General features: G+C 40.3%; 1 protein-coding gene across 1 annotated transcript; it reads right to left on the bottom strand.

Moving 5' to 3' along the window:
* Positions 1-677: 677 nt before the first annotated feature.
* Positions 678-20,704, bottom strand: TFG (trafficking from ER to golgi regulator). The gene is made up of 9 exons (XM_048057867.2): positions 20,547-20,704; positions 18,385-18,489; positions 14,711-14,919; positions 11,733-11,816; positions 10,682-10,828; positions 9,467-9,634; positions 7,181-7,321; positions 3,882-3,971; positions 678-1,479 (listed from the first exon to the last, which is right to left on the bottom strand). The coding sequence occupies exons 3-9, from the start codon at positions 14,892-14,894 to the stop codon at positions 1,106-1,108; spliced, it is 1,188 nt and encodes a 395-aa protein (XP_047913824.1). The 5' UTR covers positions 14,895-14,919; positions 18,385-18,489; positions 20,547-20,704; the 3' UTR covers positions 678-1,105.
* Positions 20,705-20,877: the final 173 nt, after the last annotated feature.

Consider the following 20,877-nt stretch of genomic DNA (forward strand, 5'->3'; position numbering starts at 1 on the left):
CAGTATTTAAGAACGCTGAAGGTAGGAATGGTTTTGCTCACTTTATTTCCTAATTTGTCTTTATGGGAGTTCAAGCAGTGTGATCCAGTTCATTTTTTTGTTTCCTACTCTTTAGTTTTATGTATTCCTAGAATCCATAAGATGGAAAATAGTTCTAAGAGAATGTTTTGCCCATTGCTGTTTATTGAATTTTTTACAGCTCTTGATCTGCCTTTTCTTGGCGTAACATTCAGTCACTAGCATTGCGCTCCCAGGTTTTTCTGGGTGGCAAAGAACTTGTGCTAAGTTGTTCCTTTTTGAGAGTTCTTCATTTAAAATATGGATTTGGCTTAATCTTTCAAGTAATAAACCGGTTCTTCCCCCTGCCCTTGTTAAAATGAAAGTGGTAAGAGGTTAGTTCTAAGATTTTATATATTAGTTCTTATTCATTTAGTAAAAGAGTTACTTGGCAATTAATTAATAATAGTAGTGCAAAAACATCTACTACTGCACAGTCTCTGCAAAAGCAATCTATTCACATTTCTCCATTTACTCACCTAAAAATCTGTCTCTTGAGTTACAGACCTGAGCACCACTGATCTTTTTCTACGTAAGTGGGCACGCTAGGTGTGCAGTTGTCTTAACGTAGTTTTCTTGTTCTGTATTATCAAAATTTTAAATCAAGACCAGGCAAGTAATAGATTCAGGGGGGTTTTATTAGCTTTCCATGTGAGCATTACAATTTATAATACATCATATCTAGTTTTACCTCTGGAATGAATCTAATTTAGTACATCATGTCATTAGTAAGAACAAGCCTGATAAGTGGGCTAAACTTCCAACTAGCAATTTAATATCCTTCAAACAAGGCAAGCTAGGATGTCAATCACTTTACAGACAGTTAGGCATTGTTTCCCAAAACCAACCCGGCCCCAACTTAAACTAGGAAGCAGATACAATTTAAAGCAGGAACGATTTGTGTGGTCATTCCCCCGCCCCAGCAGACTCTAACCGACAGTTACGAAGAGCGTTTCGCCCCGTTACAGTTTGGGAACCTCTGTTGAGACCACCGGAGTCTGTGGGGATGGCAGGTGGGTGCAAGTCGCCCGCGCCCCACGGCAGCTCCTTACCGGTAGCCGGGCCCAGGCTGGGCATAGCCCTGGGGGCCGAAGGGGGGCCGGGTGCGGGCGTAGGGGTTGGTGGGCCCGCTGGGCGGGGGGGTCATGGTGCTGCCGGGCGGCGGGGTGAAGCCGGGACGCTGGTAGGTGCCGGGCGCTGCCTGGGAGCCTGGGGGGCCGCTGTATGGGGCCGGCTGGGAGGCCTGCGTGGTGTAGGGCTGCGGGGGGAAGCTGCCCCCTGGGTACTGCTGCGGCTGCTGCCCCGGCAGCTGCGGCGGCTGCCCAGCAAAGGCGGTGGCTGGGGCCGGGGTCGCCTGCTGGCTGTAGGCCCCCGGGAACTGCTGCGCTGGCTGCGAAGGGGTTTGCTGCTGACTGTAGCCGGCTGGAAAGGTAAGGAGCATGGTGGTGAGGCACAGGAAGGAACCGCAGGTGCATATAGCCATACATACATCTTTCTTTAAATGACCACGGTGACGGCACAAAATAACGCAGTAAGCACAGAAAAGGCAAACAATAATGAACCGCAAGGGTTCCTGCCTTTCACATGAAAGCACATGGCCTGGTTTGGGTGCACTACAAACAGCAGAACAGCAACAGCAGAAGGAGCAGTATAAAGTAGTTCTCCCACAACTGACAAAAACTTAACAAAAAGACAAACAGGATTTTATCATCGCGTCACGTTAAAAGTAAAAAGTCTTCCTTGGCAGGTAAGGCAAAAATTTACCCTTTTTTCCCAACTAAAAAACTAAAACCAAACTCTCATGGAAACATTGTTAAGGCTTCGTACTCTTAGATCATATCTTTGGTTAAATCATATATGTACTCAGATCTTTAAACGTAGAGTTAAATATGAAAGTAGTTGTGCAGAAAAGAACACTTCAGTACAAAACTTCCATTTAAACATGTGCCAAACTTGATTTCTCTGTACAAAACCAGCTTCCAAAAGGATTTTTTTTCTTTTTGAAGACTTTAAAATAACAAAAAGTCCTTTAAGGAAGAAATAGCTACTTTTATCCATCATGAAACACACCTGCAGCTACTTGCAATGAAAATTCTCCATTGACTGGAATCCTGTCAGCATTAAACACCAGATACACAAATTATTAAAAGTACACAGCCCTAAACAGAAAGAGCAAGGATTGAAGAATGCATTGGAGTAAATTTTGAACTCACCTTGAAACCTGGGATCAAAATTTACTCATGAGACGAACCTTGGAAGGGTCCGTTTTCACTACCGTGAGTAAATAAGCACATTCTTGCCTAGTAGATCTACTGGACAGAGTGGGAATGGATCCTGCTCTTGGGGGACATGGGTTTGAAAGGAGATAATACTCACAGGTACAACATCAACAAACAAAACCTTTTTCTGATCAGGCTAATCATGAAATAAGTTAGGGGAAACACACTGGAGCACATTGTGAGGAATTAGGAATGCAGAACTCAAATTGCACTACAAATTCCACAGGAACTTCTCCAGTACAACTGGGGATTAGATCATGGTAAGATATTACTGGTAAGTACTTTTTTTTTCTCCACTCAGTTTTTAAGTCTAAATTAAGTCAGATAGACCCTTTTACTTTCTCAAGTCTAATTTCAGCAGAAGTAACAAGACTGTTGGAAGTCTGTCACTGTCTTCTAATTACAAAAGGGAGATATCTGCAGAGAACAAAGTACCAATTAGAGACTCAAATCAGTCAGCTCTTGTACAGAGCCCAGGAACAAGGGATGAGGCACAAACCTTCAGTTCCAAGTTTTCTAGGGTTCTCATCCAAGATAAATATGGGAGTTTTTTTCATAAGCGCTGCAAATGTTCTCATCTACATCAAAACTGATGCACTTCCACTGTATACATTGTGGAAAAAAAAAAAAAAAAGCCTTACAAGCTGTGTTCTGAGTCACTTAACAGTATGGGAGTCTTCCGTTTGTTTTAAACAATCTTCATTAAACTAAGGAATGAGATGTGCTTTTTATCATTTTCTAAAGTATTAAACTGGAGATTTGTTAAGGAATCCTGCTATTCTATGTTCATCCCTCTACTTTAGCTGGATTATGATTCCTAGAATATACTATCTATTATTAGATGTCTGCTTCTGCTAAAGTAAATAACTGGAAATTCTGCAGTGGAGTGTATTTTGGGTGTATGCAAAACCTAGCTTTTCTTATTTGCAGCTAAACTGCTAATGCAATTAAATGGTCTGTCAAAAGCAGTAGCACTTTTAGTTGAAGTATCAGTAACATCTATGACTTAAAACCAAAAAAGCCTATCACTTGAAGTTCCTCCAAAATTTAGTAAATCCTTAGCTCTTACAAACACCTTAACAACAGCTATAATTAGTGATCACACCATTAAATTTTATATGTCAAGATCATCCTAAATGCAAGAAATGGGATCCATCTTTATATGCCTCCAATATTTAAGTAAGCTATATTGGAATGTTCTAGTTACTTGGCTAGAATCCCAGGATTGCAGCCATTAATTAATCCTGAAGACTGTTTATGCTTCAGGTGATCTATTTCACTACTTTTTTTAACCAATGCATTCTACTGATTAATAAATAAGTCTGCTGGGTCACAGTCAAGTAGGGATTGAGATACCCAAGCTCCCACTCTAATACAAATACACACAGCTACAGTGCTTTCTAACTGGTGATTTGTGGATCATGCCATTCTCCACAGGCGCTCAGCACCCTGAGCTGCCACACGTATTCAGGAACCAAAGCTCAGAGGGTCAGGTGCTGAAGGAGACCTCGCACAGCCATGGTGCGGTTTGGGGGAGCTGCTTACCTGGGTACTGCATACCATACTGCTGCTGAGGCTGAGCCTGCGGCTGCTGGGCAGGATAACCGGGCTGTTGGTATTGTTGGTACATCTGGCCTGTGGGGTGAGAACTTGTTTAGTTGAGGCCTAGCACCCGAACTGTATTATAAACACAAGATGGACAACATCCCAACAGTTCAAATTGCAGAAATAAACCCGCAACGTGTGAAAATTTTTCTTAAAAATCTGAAGACAGGGAAGTTTGAGCATGTGTCACGTAATTACCAACTGAAATTAAATTACAGATTTTAGTTTCTGAACCATACCATTCTGAAGACAAAATAAATACTTCTAGTTTGACGTGAGGCTTACTATTTCACATCTTCAAGGGACGTCAGCAGCCATACACCGTTATTAGCACCTACACTGGTGTGTAACAGAGCGATAATCTTTATATGGCTTGATAACTGGTCCGGAACTTACTGTGTAAATTAAAGTATTTCAAAAGTTAAACATGTCTTCAGATTGTCTGTTTATGTTAGGTTTTTAAGACTATTTCTGTACCAAAGTACTGTAAGCAGAGTGGTACATTATTCTGACCACATTTTCTAGACAGGTCATCCCTCTCTTAATATCTGACTTGCTGCAAGCCACGTTTTCTTAACAGACCCAGGGGTGTACTCCCTAAAACAAAAATAAAACCATTCATTCTTAAGGTCAGATATTCCAATTCAATGCTAATTTTCCCTAAGTTTGCTTTTTCCATTTTCTTGGCAAGTAGAGGCAGAATATTTGTTTAGACAACCTATGGGCCCTGCTTAGGTTTTATGCTTCTGCTGTTTTTCATTTTAATAACATTCACAGTCAAAGACCAAAAATAATTATCTGTCAAGCTAAAGCTTAGCTAAACTGGAGCAAACTTGGAAACTTTACTACTATGAAGTGTTACTGTACTATTATTCATTCTGTAAAGATCAACAGACTGTATAACTGTAAACTGTATCTTCTGAATTGCACCAAGACAGTAAAAAACAGCTCTGCTCCAAGTCCTCCCACATCCCTGAGAGTGCTGCTTTAACAGAACTCCCTACTTCCTTTTAACTCTGCCTTACTTGCAGCTGAACCAATGACATTTTATATTCCCACTAACCATTCACATTTGTATTTGGTACGCAATTATCATGAGATGAAAAGAGTACTGAGCACAAGGGCTGAAGAGAATTTAAGCCTGTTGTCTTGATAACTAAAGAAAAAATCCACAAAAACAATAACCAAAAAAAAAACAGCTTCTAATTTTTAAAGCCAGATGTTGCAAGCTCTGGGAGGACCAGTAGAAGGCGGCGTGTCTCAGGTAATTGCCTATAAACTAACAGAGAGACCACACTGGCACCTGCTGGAGACGCCAGGTAACACTATGTTTCAAAGGAAAGTCCCTGAGCACTTTATACGACATAGTTTATGAAAAAAATTTGGAAGCTGATAACCACATACATTACCAAGTTTTGGTACGTGACTGCTATTTGCCATATGTATACAATGGACAGTGTTAAGTGCTCCCCACTACTATCTCTAATGATCAAAGCGTAATACTGACTTCCAATCTCTTCCCAAGAACTGAACCAACCTAATTTTATTCAGGGTAAAGAAAATTTAGTAATAAAGTATTTCAGTGCAATAATAAAAAAATGCATAAACTACAGACTAAAAACCTTCATTATTTGCACAGTTGTATTTTTACATACAGAAAAAAAAGGACTTGGGCAAAGGTATAACACAGTTTTGTGGTTTTTGTTGGTTTTAAATCATTATACTTACTTTGACTCAAAGTTAGAAAAATTATTAAATCTACTCTGATACATGAACTTAGACAATTTCTTTCCTAAGATGAGTTTTGCTGAAATAAGTACTTTTTTTTTTATGTGGCCCAGCAACTATGGCGCAGTTTCACTGCTTCTTTCTTCACTAGGAAGTAATTTTTCCTTCCCTTGAGTTAGCAGCGATTCAGGATTCCAACCTACTGCTGCTAGTGCCTTTACAAGTTTCACTTCACTGTTTCAGATCTAGTTTGACATCAACACTTAAAAAAATCTCATGACTTATTTCATTAAAGAATAAAAGGTGAAACTCATAAAAACAAGTTCAGTAGCTGAGAAAAAAATATCTTGAATATTAAGTTTTCTGGCTGCTGACAGAAGAACCTGAAGCATTGTTTTCCACTTTTAGGCATATCAGACACCAAACAGTTATTGCAGCTTTAACCTATGAAGATGACTCTTCTTGTCTTATTTATATCACTTTAAAATTCTAAGGGAACTAAGCATTAAAAGCTGCAAGCAACAAAATAAGTGTTTTTATATGCTCCACTTCAACCAATGGCTTTCACATTTGCTTAAAGATATACCTAACTACAGGTTGCTCAAATCCTCTACTCGATAAACTTCAGCCAAGGTATTTCAAGTGACTGTGACTCTGATCACCATCACCAATGCCTCTTACATGTGCCTCTGCATTAAATCAGTAAAGGAAGTAGCAAAGGGAAACAACTGTATAATGTACTTTGTATGGAGGTACAGGTACCAAAGCAAGCCATTCTTCAGAGAGTTTTGTCCAGAACTGTGCAGGTCTGTGTTCTTAGAAAACTTCAGCTGAAAACAATGCCCAAATGTAGCAAACATCTGAATAGGTTTATTTCTAGAAGTCAACATGTAAGGGGGCATAGTCCAAAGAAATCTAAATACCTGAATCAAGCCCTTAAGCTTCACAGGAGAGCCAATTTAAGCTCTCAGAAGTTCTGCAGGAAAATTTCAATGCATACACGATTGTTTAAGATTTCACCTGGCTAACACAGAGCCATGCATACAATAATAATATCATAATGGCTCTGTTTTGTTAGATAGAAATGATCAGTAAACAACACTTTTAACTCATACTAGACAAGCCAGAAAACTGTTGGCTAAGTGAAAGCAACTACAAACATTCCTTGACACAACACACGGGATACCATCTAAGATGATCTGATAGCTTTACAGTGCAGCATATTATAAATTTACTTTACAGGAAAATGAGCATGGATGCAAGTAGAAAATAGTGCCATGAAGCTCCTACTCATTTACATCACCTACCCTTTTAAATAAAGGTACTGCTCCATCTGCCGTTTACACATTGAATGGCATATGGGAGAAAAGAAGAATTTCTGCCTGGTGGGACAGATCAATTCGTAGTTTGGTATCGACTTCGGGTCTGCTAATTCGAAGTGGTAGCTACTGACTATGCAGATTCAGACATCATCATCTATGTCTAAAATAGCAGAAAAAGGTGCTACTCACCTTCCACCTGACCTGTCTGTGGCTGTGTTCCAGGGTACGCTGGCTGCTGTGGCTGAACACCAGGGGGGTGGGCAGCAGAAGAGGAGGAAGCGATGCTATCCGGTGTTCCCGATCGCTCTTCTGCAGGGGCACTGGGTGGTCCTAGAGGAGCAAGAGCAAAACACGTTAAATGAAATGAACGGGGAGTTTGAAATAAGCAGTCTAATACAAGTCCATTCCCTTGCAAAGGGTTCAACATTTTTTTCCAGTTTTCCATAGATATACATCTGAGAGTGTCAGGCCTGGCCTAAAATGAATATATTTGCACATCTCATATCTCCCTCTAAAATATTTCGGGGGGGGTTCCCACCTGTCTCTAGGTCAGTTACTCAAATTTCACGCTTCAGAGAATGTGACCCATTTTGGGGATAAAGCCCTCCACAACAAGTTGTTTTTCTGCAGCTTCAAGCCTTGCACACATGCACTGAAGACTTGCTACATTTGGATAAAATACACACCTAACGTACCTATCTTCTTCACCTGGAACAAAGGCGCAAAGCTGCAGGAAATTATTCAAATGCAGTAGTGTATAGTTTATATGGGCCTGGGCAATGAAGGGCTTTACCAACAGTCACACAGCATTTGCACACCCAGACAGGATATGGTAGGTTTCAGCCTGAAAGCAATAGCCTTCCTTGATAATTCTGTAACTATTCCAGATACTGAGTAGCACCCAAAGAAAGCATGGAGACAGAGATTTCAGTTTTTATTTAAGTTAATGAGAAGTTCTAAGATAGGCACACGAACAGGTACAGTATACTATAATTAAATACAAAATATTTTTCTAGAAACAAGGGAGCTTAAACCCCTATCTTTCCAGCTCTTAGCTTTATCAGTACAATGCATGAAACACTACTTTCAAAGTTAAGCAAAAGTATTAGAATTTCTGCAAATTCACCTTTTTTTTTTTTTTTTTAAGTATTTATGCAATATAAATATGCATGCACCAAACGTGTATTTTCATGTTACCCTTACTAGGGGAAAAATGAATTAAAGCTGCCCGCTTCTGGTTTTCGCTTTAAAGCTACAACCCTGCAGTTATATGTAGAAACGTGATTTCTCTTGTCTTGCTTAAATGGTCCTTTGTGAAGTTCATTGTGCATTCAAAGCATGGTCAAGTCAGTTCAGTCTATCAAAAGAATTAAAGAGACACGTAGACCTTACAGTATCACTGATGCAATGATGAAAGCATTAACTGACTGTGAAGCTTTGTAAAAAAAAAAAGACAAAAACACACTCCTTCAAATACTAACTCCAATTTCCAGCTAGTTGTACTTCTCAGCCTTCTCTAACACTTCATTGTTCATAAATAGTTCATTTTAAGTTTCCACATACCATCAAACCTTTAGCTAGCTTGTGAAATAACCATGCTGTGATATACCCAAAACATTCCATGCAGGACGAGATCACTTAAAACCATATTAAATCATATAAACACCACATAAAACTTGGTCTACAATCAAGTGTACATAGCAAACCCTGTCAACAACAGTTTTAGGTAACAAGGCTCTATTAAAGTTTGACAGACTCAAGCAGATTTCGTGAAAAAATATATTCTGTATATTCTTCATCGCACTCCCTATTACATCCTATATTTCTTTTATAATTTCAGTCATCCTAAGTTGACTGTATTCATTTAAACAGTTCATACTAAAATGTTTAGCATTCTACTATGAGTCATTACTAGTACTAACAGTCATACAGTTAGTTCTTCAGGATAAACATAATTCTGACAAGTAGGTTATTCCTTTCTATTAAGAGTAAAAAAAAGTTGACACTATTTACTTTTGAAATGCAAAAAAGAAAAGGCAGGGTTACACCAAACATTCTGACTGACCCAAAGAGCAGAAACACAAGCCAAGAATCTAAGCTGAACTGCAAGATCAAACCTTAAGGTAGAGGAGTGGGTCCTGTTTTTCATCACTGGCAGATACCCTTTAAGTTACTCTACAAGAGTTATTTTAGTAGTAGCTCTGAATAATTCAAATAAAAAAAAAATATTAAGCTATTTTCTGCTCCAAGCTAGAACACCAAGCTACAACCAACAGCCACATTTCAAAATTTTGTATACAAAACTTAGCAAACCCAGTTACAACACCTTAACATACCCCATTTTAGAGTTCTGAAAATAGCCAACACAGAACACAGCTTAATACACCTAAAATACAAGTGCTTTATTGCCTTTGATTACTCAAATCTTGATTTGTCAACAGGTTTTGCTTGCATTTTTGTGAGATGTGTTCTTACCTGACACCTGATCATCTGTCAAGCCAAATGCAGACATGACATTCTTGCTGATTTCATCCTGGTTTTTTAGCGGATCAAATGCAGACATGCTTGCTGCTATAACTTGAGTAGATGGCTTAACGTTAGCATCAGCAGCAGCAGGTTTTTCTTCCCTCCCATCTACAGCATCTACAAAGGAAAATGCCCTGTTATTAATTCTTGAGAATTCAAAAAAGAAAAAAAAAATGTACATACATATTGTCCTACATCAACTTTGAAAATGCATAGTTTCAAAAAAAAACCTGTTTTAACTGTTGAAATGCTTGTGTTGCACTCTATGATCATCACTCTAGCCTCCTTACCAATGGGTTATAACCCAAATCCTCAGTATTCCACTGAAATTAATAACTGCTTATATTGTAGGACCAGGGGTTGGCTTTATTGGTTTTGTTGTAATAACAAAAGCAATGTTTCCTAAAAAAAAGAAAAGGCTGGAGCTGCTGGCTTTCCTCTTCACTCGGAACACTGCACTCCGTCACTTTGTCATTATTTTCTGTGTCCAATCTTACCCAAAAATCTGTAGTTAAGCACAGAGGTATACTTTTTACAGTACAATGACCCTAAGCTAGGAGAACACTCTCAAAACTGGGAGAAAATGAGTTCCTTCCCCATTTTGCCCTCCCCTATAATCCTTTCCCACCCCTATTCTGCACCCTTGTGCTGCTTACCCTGAGACAGCTCTGATGCTGGTCTGAGCTCAAAATGTGTGGATTCAATTTCCTAACCTGGCAAAAGAAGTAAATATAATTTTTGCTGAATTAGCTTTTTACTGTTCTAGTGAATCAAACTTGCTTAGCAACATGACAAGATAAGCACCAGAGCTAGCCCAAAGTAAGCAGTGTGAGCGCTCAGCTGGGAGCAAGATCTTCCCACATCAGCAACAGACTATTAATTCAGCTCAAAGCCTGATCAAAACATTGTCCAGGCTCACAAGCATTAGTTACAGGGTTTTCATATGCTGCAACAAAAATTGTACTTCTGTTATTTCTAAGTTAACTTACTGCTTTACTCCAAATAATCTGAACATGGATTCTGCCTCTGATATAACTGAAGCATTAAAAACTGAGCAACAATCAAGAATGATCACAACCAATACTCAAGACTCCGTCTTTCACTTGGTTAAACAGCACACGACTATGCAATTCAAGCCAGACAATTCTTTGCCAGGCTGCCTACCACTTTCAGGCAGATTAGTGGAAACCCCAGGTTCAGCTGGTGGTTCTAGACAGTCCAGCAAGCGATTGACTTTATTGCGAAGTTCTATCAGCTCTCGACGCAGGTATTTCACCTGATTAGATTCTAGGGGTCTTGGTTGTCCATTAACTGCAAAACAACAATTAGATACATTTAAGACTGTAGCAACATTTTGATATCCAGTTTAATGCTGAAAAAAACATATATTCCCAACTTTTATTTCCGTGTAGTATCACCATCCTTTGTGGAGTTTGGAGTGACACACAGTGAGTCAACAGAGACTAAATTCATTCTGGAGCTTACTGTTCCTTTAATATAATCTCATTTCAGCATAACTAAGATTACCAAGTACCAGAACTGCAGACTAATTTTTGCAGAAAGTTTCTGCATCGTTTGCTCAATTTCCACGAATATACCCTGAACAATGCAAGTATCGTGCTTCGCTATGGAAATCTGTTCCATTAGACAGTGCCTCTACAACTAAGGCAGCACACACACCACTCCTGCCATTCATCAGTAGGGTCAGACTCTGGGTTAAAAGCTGCTTGCTGTTCCTTGGAACTATGTACTAAATTACCAATAGCATCTTGATAATAAAGAATAATTCTACTCAAAGGCAAAAGGATAAATGTTAAAATCTATTAAGCTAGAAGCAATTGATGTTATTTCTTAATAGCACACTAGCAACAGTGCAAGTTTATCACCATTTAAAATTTCTCACACACCTGTGAAGAAAACCCCACAAATGCTAAAGTGGAAGATAATGTTACAGAACAGCAATTGACTGTATACATTTGTATGTCAAATAATTTAAGCAATCTTATAAAAAGACAGTTTCAATTTCCTCTAAGTTCAGATATCACATGAAACAGCAAGAGAGAAAATAGATGTCGTATTAATGTAGCATTTTTAACTTACTGATTTCATTCTACCAAGGTGAAAAAGTTATTAGTATCTTCCAGTGAACCTCACTGCCTGAATTTGTAAAAAGGTTATTAAAAAAAAAAACAGATGAAACATCTTCTATACTTACCAAACAATGTCAGCTTAAGTATCCTACTGCACTGAATTGCAAAGGAAAGATCTGAGCTATCAAAAATTGTTATAAGATCTCCATCTGAAAAGAACACAAAAAAGTTCCATTAAAGCAAACCTATTAACTACCAATCTTCACACTAGGGCAGAAAGTGTTACTTCATCACTAAAGAATAACTCTCTGTACTTGATTCTGAAGCTACTAAAAAAAAGTTACCAGTCAACACTATCACAAAAATGGCACCAAACTGGTACTTATTATATGTATGAGGAGAAAACTGAAGGCGCAGAAGTAGAAAACGGAGGTTTTGCTCTCTCATTAGTGAGGCTTAGCTCTCTGTTTCCCTGTGCTACAATCAATTAGAATCATTTACTGTTGATTAAAAAGCATCTGCAGAAACTTGGGTAGAATTATTTACAGAATACAAAACACTTATCAAGAAAAATGAAGTCCACAAAAAACATTTCTGTAAAATATTATTACAACAAAGCAACAAATCAGACTTGTGCATAACACAACACAAAAATGCTTATTATTTTGATGTAAGGACCAGCGCACAGGGAAAGTATTCACAGAAGTTAAGACAGAATTATGACTGGCTTCAAAAGATAGCCTTCTGACATTAACCCTTTGAAAGGGAAGTTCCATACAGCTCATCATTCTTTGGTATCTGCATACAGGATGAAACATGATAGCTAAGAATTCACAAAGACCAGCATGAGAAAGAATGATGCTGCCAGTTAAAACTATACAGCTATTTCAAGTGGCTCCAGAACTCTGCTGTTCACAAACCGTTCCTAAAAAACGACAAGAGTGTTTACTGTGATTTATATGAATTTACTGCTGGCACTCATTGTTTTTGTCCTCAGGCACTGGGTTTTACTACATATTCAAGAACCTTCAGCAGGACAAATACGCATAGTAGACCAATCTCCTTAGTTCAGAAGCTTGAAAGATGCCCAGTTTGAAAATAAAACACACCTCTGTGAGGCAGTTATCACACTGAGACTTCTTTGCCCTGGTAATTAATAAAAGCATCACATAGCCTAAGATAATCTAGGAATACACTTCTGATGATCTTAGGCCACAAATCCAGAGACCGAAGGATTGGGATTTAAAGTTTCCTGGCCTCTCCAATCAACTATCCAAGTTTGAAAAACCATAATTTATTAGATTTAAGGATTATGAGAGTTTGATAAAGATATGACAAAGCCACAATTTTTACAGAGATTTTAAGTGGAAAATCCCATATCCAGGCCTGAGTGTCACTAGCTTCATGTTACAGAAACAAGAAACAAAGACAGGAGGGGGTAGATGAAGCATTCTTACAAATACTTAAAGAATGTGCACATGTATTCTGAGAGTACCCAGATCAGGGACATAAAATTACGAAATCATTATAGCCACTTAAAAAAAGTCTGCTCATAAAAGATGAAGACAAGAATTCCTCCAGGTTTGGAGGGATAAATACAACTGAAATAGCTATACAGTATATATACCAACCCTTCTAATGACTGAAACACATTTAAATAAGAATCTTAGCTTAGCTGAAACAAAGTCAAGAATACCACAATCTTCATAGGACAATCAAATTTAGTCCCCAGTTCTGTTAACTTTTTCCCTAATCACTGCAATTTCCTCTGATATTAATATTGTTTAAATGTTTTAGTAGCAATCATCATCTAGGATAATAAATTCATGTCACAGCAGAGAATTAGTACATTCTGAGACAGAGAAAACTAAATTAAAAGCATGAAGCCTGTAGGCTGTGAAAGACAACCAAAGAATGAAACAGTAATTGCAGTCTCCATCATACACATTTATCATCTTAAAAAAACAAACCAGCAAACACAAAAATGGACAATTATACTTAAAGAACAGGTAAGAATGTAAAAAAAAAAAAAGGGACTGGAAGCTTTAACCTAATGAAAAAGCATTCATAAATTTTACCTTTCCCTTTCCAGAAAGGAAAATAAATCTTTTATTTGATAAGAGGAAAAACAAAACCACTGCAAATCCACTGAGCTCTCCCCTACTAGACGTCAAGATCCCAAAAAAATAGCTCTTCATTACATATCGATTTTGATGAGAAGCAGTCTCTCTCAAATCTTTATAAACCTGAAAAACTGCCTCAGAGTCATTCAAAGTGAAATTTTCTTGCCTAGACATATGAGCAAAGGTTACTTGACATTTTAGGTACCACAGACAGTGCTCCTAGTGCCACTGAGAAATATGAACCTGAATGCTTCAGTAATGTAGCACGTTCACTGTACACCAGCATAATTATTGCAGTCTTTGATCTGAGTAAGAGGCTTTGGATTCTATTGTTCTATCCAGAGTTTGATGTTTATATAATGAATACCATCCCTCTCTCCCAAATTGATTAACTTACACACTGACATTCAAAGAGAAAAAACCCCTGAGAACCACAACAATCATTCCATACGTCTCAAACAATGCATTTTTCATACCGTGGAAATGAGGAAAAATTACTTTTAATAAATATTTCAGATTAGGTTAATTTTTTTCTCATCTTTACTGACAGAGCAAAACAATCAAGAATTACTACCATATAAAATAAAGTCTTAAAAGAGTTTCTGTTAAATCATACATATTAATTCACTTCTCGCCTTCAAACCCTCTCTACCACTGATAGCACACAAAAAATTGAGTGAATGAATAGACAGCAGAACAATCTGCAATAGCATCAGCTTCCTGCAACAGGAAAAAGTGAACTTTCAGATAGCTGCTATTTCAGAAACACTGGAGGAAATAATATGCTAAGACAGCACGCATAATCACAGAAGATAGAGCTTGTACTGATTGAATCAAATGATTTCAAAAGAAATCATCTGCATTTGCCAAGAGTATTTTGGACAATTTTGAAGAGGTAAGTTTTGCAATTTCTGTCCTCAGATAAATCATATCAGAGCAACAGTAGTAATTAAACCTCAACAGTAGAAATTAAACCTTACCTTCATCTTTATACTTTATTGTGACTTCATCATTGCTGAGAAGTTTTCCTCTAAAAACTCTTTGCATCATTAGCACTAACTCATCATAGGTGATATCCTCATTGTGGATAGGAATTCTTCTAATATCTTCGCCCAGCTGAGCTTTGATGATCAGCTTCCCACTTAAGTCCAGCTGCCCATTCATGGTGGCTCCCTTATCACCTACAGACCTGTTAGCAACAAAACATTAAAAACATGTTTTAGAAAACTAAACTGTTAATTGTTTTGTGTGTCTAATTGAAAGTTCTGGAGCTTTCAATCTTTTGAAAGCAACACGGTTAGGAAGCTCTCTGGAGCACCTCTCTCAGACACATTCTACAACACACTAATTTCACAAACAATAAAGTGAACTGTACTTTAACTGAGCTCATGCGCAAAGCAGAATTCTGGAATATCAGATTCCACATTAACAGTTACCACAGTTCCCAGCACTTGTAATTTAAAGACGTTTTATAAATCAGATAGCTTGTAAATGTGTGTGACAAATAGGAATTCCAACCTTGGTTGATTTTTTTGTTTGTTTTGTAAGATAATCAGCTGTAATGGAAAAAAAAAGCAGAACAGGAACTAGTGTCCCAAAAGCAAATCCTAGGGATACACATATACATCTCTCTTGAGGAAAGTGAAATTATAGCAAAAGTTCGTAGCTTTACAATATTATATTGGTTACATTCATTATTGCCTTACTACATTTTTGTATCCCATAATTATGATAACGCAAAGGGCTGTTTTTTCCCTTTTAAGAAAGGACTGCTAGAACAAAATATCATATTTCAAAGACTATATGCAGTAAGGTGGTTTTATTAAGAGAATCAAGTTGAATTAAAGAGAATCAGGTTGTGAAACCCATCTTTAAGAAGGGTCGTAAGGAGGACCCAGGGAACTACAGGCCTGTCAGCCTGACCTCGGCACCAGGAAATGCGATGGAACAGGTCATCTTGAGTGCAATCACACAATATATGTGGAACTACCGGGGGATCAGGCCCAGCCAGCATGGCTTCATGAAGGGCAAGTCCTGCCTGACCAATCTCATCTCCTTCTACAACCGGGTGACCGGCCTGGTGGATGAGGGAAAGCCTGTTGACATAGTCTACCTAGAGATCAGCAAGGCCTTTGACACAGTCTCCCACCGTATTCTCCTGGAGAAGCTGGCAGCCCATGGCTTGGACAGGTACACGCTTTGCTGGGTTAAAAACTGGCTGGATGACCAGGCCCAGAGAGTGGTGGTGAACGGAGTGAAACCCAGCTGGCAACCGGTCACCAGTGGTGTTCCCCAGGGTGCAGTGTTGGGACCCATTCTCTTTAATAACTTTATTGATGATTTGGATGAGGCAGTTGAGTGCACCCTCAGTAAGTTCACAGATGACACCAAGCTGGGGGGAAGTGTCGATCTGCTGGAGGGCAGGAAGGCCCTGCAGAGGGACCTGGACAGGATGGGTCGATGGGCAGAGGCCAATGGGATGAGGTTCAACACGGCTGAGTGATGGGTCCTGCACTTTGGCCACAACAACCCCATGCAGCACTACAGGCATGGGGCAGAGTGCCTAGAAAGCTGCGCAGAGGAAAATGATCTGGGGGTGCTGACTGATGCCTGCCTGAACAGGAGCTGGCAGTGTGCCCAGGTGGCCAAGAAGGCCAATGGCATCCTGGCTTGTATCAGGAATAGTGCAGCCAGCAGGACCAGGGATGTGATTGTCCCCCTGTACTCTGCTCTGATAAGGCCACACCTCGAGTGCTGTGTTCAGCTTTGAGCCCCTCACTACAAGAAGGACATAGAGGACCTGGAGCATGCCCATAGAAGGGCTACGAGGCTGTTGAAGGGCCTGGAACATGAGTCCTGCGAGGAGCGGCTGAGGGAACTGGGGTTGTTTAGTCTGGAGAAGAGGAGGCTCCGGGGAGACCTTATTGCTCTTCTCGGCCTCTTCTCGCAGATAACTAGTGATAGGACTGGAGGGAATGGCCTCAAGTTGTACCGGGGGAGGTTTAGGTTGGAAATGAGGAGGCATTTCTTCTCAGAAAGCATAGTCAGGCATTGGAACGGGTTGCCCAGGGAGGTGGTGGAGTCACCGTCCCTGGGGGTGTTCAAGGCAAGGTTGGACATGGTGCTTAGGAACATGGTCTAACGGGTGACATTGGTGGCAGGGGGATGGTTGGACCAGATGATCTTGGAGGTCTTTTCTAACCTTAATGATTCTAGGAATTGTGCATCATTTCATACATAAACGAAAAAAATAAGATCTGCACATCGGTTTTATTATATACATGATCAGAATATGTTGAGGGTTCCTCCCCAGAAAACAAGACAGAAAATCTATCTGGTTTTTAAATTTTATCCAAGATACTTTAACCAAGAATTCCTATTTTAAAAAAAGCTGCTCATTAAGCCACACATTAGCTACTCGTTAGGCTCAGAGCCTCCAAGTTGTTACACAGCATACAAGGCCAAAACAGCTGGCCACTTTTTGATGCTTTAAGAGAAGTAGACAACTACTTCAACTTAAAAGGAAATGCAACAAAGCCATCTTGCGTCCAAGAGGCACATAGCATACACTGAAAAGTCACATCTTTCATTCTTCATATATGACAGTTTAAAAATTACCACTTGAATGAGACACCTCTCTTGTTAAAAACCACAAAGGGCTTACATTTAAAGAAAAAATAGAAACTAGAGAAGTTACCAAGCAGATGAATGAAAAAAACTACATCGCTAGTCAGATATCCCCATCACTCTTCACTGTTTTGGACAAGACCAAAACAATAGCTCTAGAATGAGGAGAAATTAAAGAAGCAGTTATCTTTACATCTAGGGTACAAATACTGGAGAGCTTAGGAGCACAAAGACCTACACATCAAAACTGACATTTCCAAAACTGCATGCTGGCAAGCACGTTGTTCTTTTTCCTGTGCAAAAAGAAGTATCGATAGTGATATGCAAATATTTCTCCCTTAGCTTTAAGGATACTATAACACAGTGCTTTATGAGAAAATTGAATTTTGCTTTGGTCAGTCAATTTTTAAAGCACTACATTAAAATTACTTCTCTCCTACCAGAGATACAAGATACTGAGCTAAAGCCATACCTTGATGTATCTATATATATATGTAGGCCTACTATTTCAAGGGCAATGTTCTGCTTTAAAAAGATGTAGTATGATGCTATCTCTGGATTGCAGCTCAGTTTCTAGTCTTTGGTAATTAAGTTAATGTAAAGCAAATGCTTCATCCAAATCCCTTTGTTTAGCCCAGCTGACATCCCAAAGAAGAAACAAGCAACTACCAAACAAAACTCATTCTCGTAGTGGGATGTAACAGGAGGTAGGTGGATACAGAGAAATTCAGTCCAACTGCAGAAAAAGAGACCTGCAATCCACACAGCAAGGTAGCAGATGAAACACTCTGATGAAATGGTGAAGTTCATAATATTGTTAATGTTTGCTAATCACGTCTCCTGAGTCTTGCCTGCAGGTGAATCAACTCAGTCTAGTCGTTTCAGTTCTATTTTGTTTCAGTAGAAGTTGATAGTAAAAACATAGTTTTTTTGCAGAAGGCTTTAAAAAAGTTAAGTATTTTAAAAAATAGCATCCATATACAGGTCTTCTTTCACCTCCTTCCCAAAACCATATATTTATCATTACCTTGTCTGTCTTACTGATGCTGGATTATTGGTCAAATTTCCCACCTCACTTCAGGACAGAGTTAGGATAAGCCGCCATGCACTATCAGTGGCAGAAAACAGGAAGCTGCATCAGAAAGAAAAAAAAAATACGTTTATTTACTGTCAGACTTCCTTACAGTTATACACTTCACATTAATCTTTTACTACAGAACACTTTAACAAACAAACCCAATTTAAAAAAGTTACTATGTTATCCCTAATGTAACAATCATACGCTTCTGAGTATTGTGGAGTTTGAGGTTCAGCTAAAATAGATCTTGAACAAGAGTTTTAATTTCATAATAAAAAAATAGAGAACTAAGCAAACTTACTCCAATTTCATGTAGGAGTTCCTAACAGTAACATGCTCCTTTCCAGGACAGCAATCTTCCCCAGCTGTCTGAAAGTACTCATTCATACAGCCTCCATCTTGAAACCACAGGTTAGGTTAAAGAAACTAGACTTGGATCGATTTAGCACTATAAAAACCTACAACTCCATCTCCTAGTTTAAGGCCGACACCTCTGTGGCATTAAGTAGTGTATCTTCCAGAGAGCATTAGGACTGACTACCAGCAGTAACAGAGAAGGAATTCTTCTTTGCCACAGCAAGAACCACCAAACTGTGCAAGAAGGAAATGCAGTCAGAAATACGCAGCATTTAAAAATATGATCTGCCCTGAATTTAGCTTCAGATTCCATGTTTTTCTGCTGGAAAGCCTGCAATGAGCTGCCTGAAATGTACATAGGCCATGTGTTTATCACACAGGTGTTTGTCGTCCAGAGCTACAAGACCCTGATTTATCACAGAAAACAACCCAATGTACAACACAACTCCCTCCCAGATGGTGAGTGTACTCTACTCTGTATTTTTCTCCTTCTCTCTCATGTACACGTGGTTAATCTCAAACATTTGCGATCTGACTTTTACATGATTTGTTGCTAACCAGCAGGGAAAAGGAAGTTCCTCTCAGCCACACAATACTGGGCTTCCCAGCTCTCCTCTTTCAACTCAAGATGGAAAAACCAGAATGGACAGGCATGAGGAACACAGGACTGAAGCAGCATGCAAGTAAGTCCCAGAAAAGGAACAAAGCCCCTCCCCAGGTCTCACTCACTCCCAACAGGAGAGGGTACGGTGCTGTGACACACGGAGCAGGTTAGCAGGAAGAGACTACCTTTCTGTCTCCTGACTCACACTTCAAGAACCGAGTAACCCACAGAGAGGGTGCTGCTCTTCACCTGATCTTACTGCAGCTCCAGGTACAGCTTCCAAACGAGGGGCAAATCAATGGCCAGATCAGGAATGCAGAAAACACAGATAAAATTGGCTGAACTCGGAGTTCACTTAGCTTGCCTCCCGTGTTGTTTAAACAGGACAGCTGGGCACTGGTTATGGCACTATAGTGTAATTTACATGGAAACTGATGATGCTAAGAACAGGACCTCATTGCTCGTTCCTCAGACACACATTTTGGCGGACACCCTTGAGCTGCCCTGGCCTTCGGAAGGCATCATTTGTTTCTTTGTGCAAGGAAGCTGGCTACTCTACCATCCTCACAGAATTATATCGTCCTAATCACCAACCTTACACCCAGAAATCCACCGCACGCCTATCAAAGAACAAGAAAAGATACCGGGAAGGCATCTAAACACGCTTTTTTTTGTATAACCCTTCTCCTCTCCGCCTGAAGGGGCCCAGGGTTAAAGAGGCAGACTCTCAAGGCCGCATCTGCTCGCGAGCATTACGGAAAGCCGGGTGAAGCGTTCTGCTCGTTGAATCACGCAGCGCCCGACCCCTTCCTCAACCGGGCTGACACAGCCAGGCGGCTCCCCCACTCGAGGCCATTTTCCACAGACGACACCCCGAGCGCACGCTAATACGCCTTTTAACAGATCCCATCGTGTCCTTTAAATTCTTGGAGAGGGTGAAGGGGAAAATAAAAAAACAAACAACCGCCTTTGGCGTTTTCCCGGTTCAGGAAACCCGCTCTCCCTAGGAACCACGGTGCCACCCCCCTGCCCTCCCCGTGTACCACAGCTCCCAGCCCTCACCCCCACCGCCCAGCTTTGGGGGCCGGGGGCTCACAAAGGGCTCCCCCGGCCGCCCCCCCGTCCCCTCGGCCGCCCCCCGCTCTCTTACCGCGCCGGAGGAGCCCCTCGAGGCTGCCAGGGCCCGGCCGGGGCCACGCCGCCGCCGTACGTGGCACAGGGAGCGGCGGGGCCGGCGGCAGGGAGGGACGGAGGGAGCCGCCGCCGGGCCTGCGCATGGCGCCCGCATGCGCGCTGCGGGCAGGGCCTCCGAGGGGCAGGGCGGAGGGAGGCCGGGTGCTGGGCCGCGCTGGAAAAATTGCCTCGGGAAAGACAGTTTTGGGGTTTGGGGTTATAAAAGCAAGGCTTACGAACCCCAGGTTTTTCGGGGGTACGAAAAAAGGTTGTGGGAGTTTGTGTAGCCTTTCTCGGTGTTTAGGGGA

This window comes from Anser cygnoides, chromosome 1 (assembly GCF_040182565.1).
Source record: "Anser cygnoides isolate HZ-2024a breed goose chromosome 1, Taihu_goose_T2T_genome, whole genome shotgun sequence".
Lineage (NCBI taxonomy): Eukaryota > Metazoa > Chordata > Aves > Anseriformes > Anatidae > Anser > Anser cygnoides.

Coding starts and splice junctions, on each gene's coding strand:
- TFG (XM_048057867.2), bottom strand. CDS start 14,894: ATGAATGGGCAGCTGGACTTAAGTGGGAAGCTGATCATCAAAGCTCAG. Junction 3,972..7,180: donor ACAGACAGGTCAGGTGGAAG/GTGAGTAGCACC, acceptor CTCACCCCACAG/GCCAGATGTACCAACAATAC. Junction 1,480..3,881: donor GTATGGTATGCAGTACCCAG/GTAAGCAGCTCC, acceptor TTACCTTTCCAG/CCGGCTACAGTCAGCAGCAA.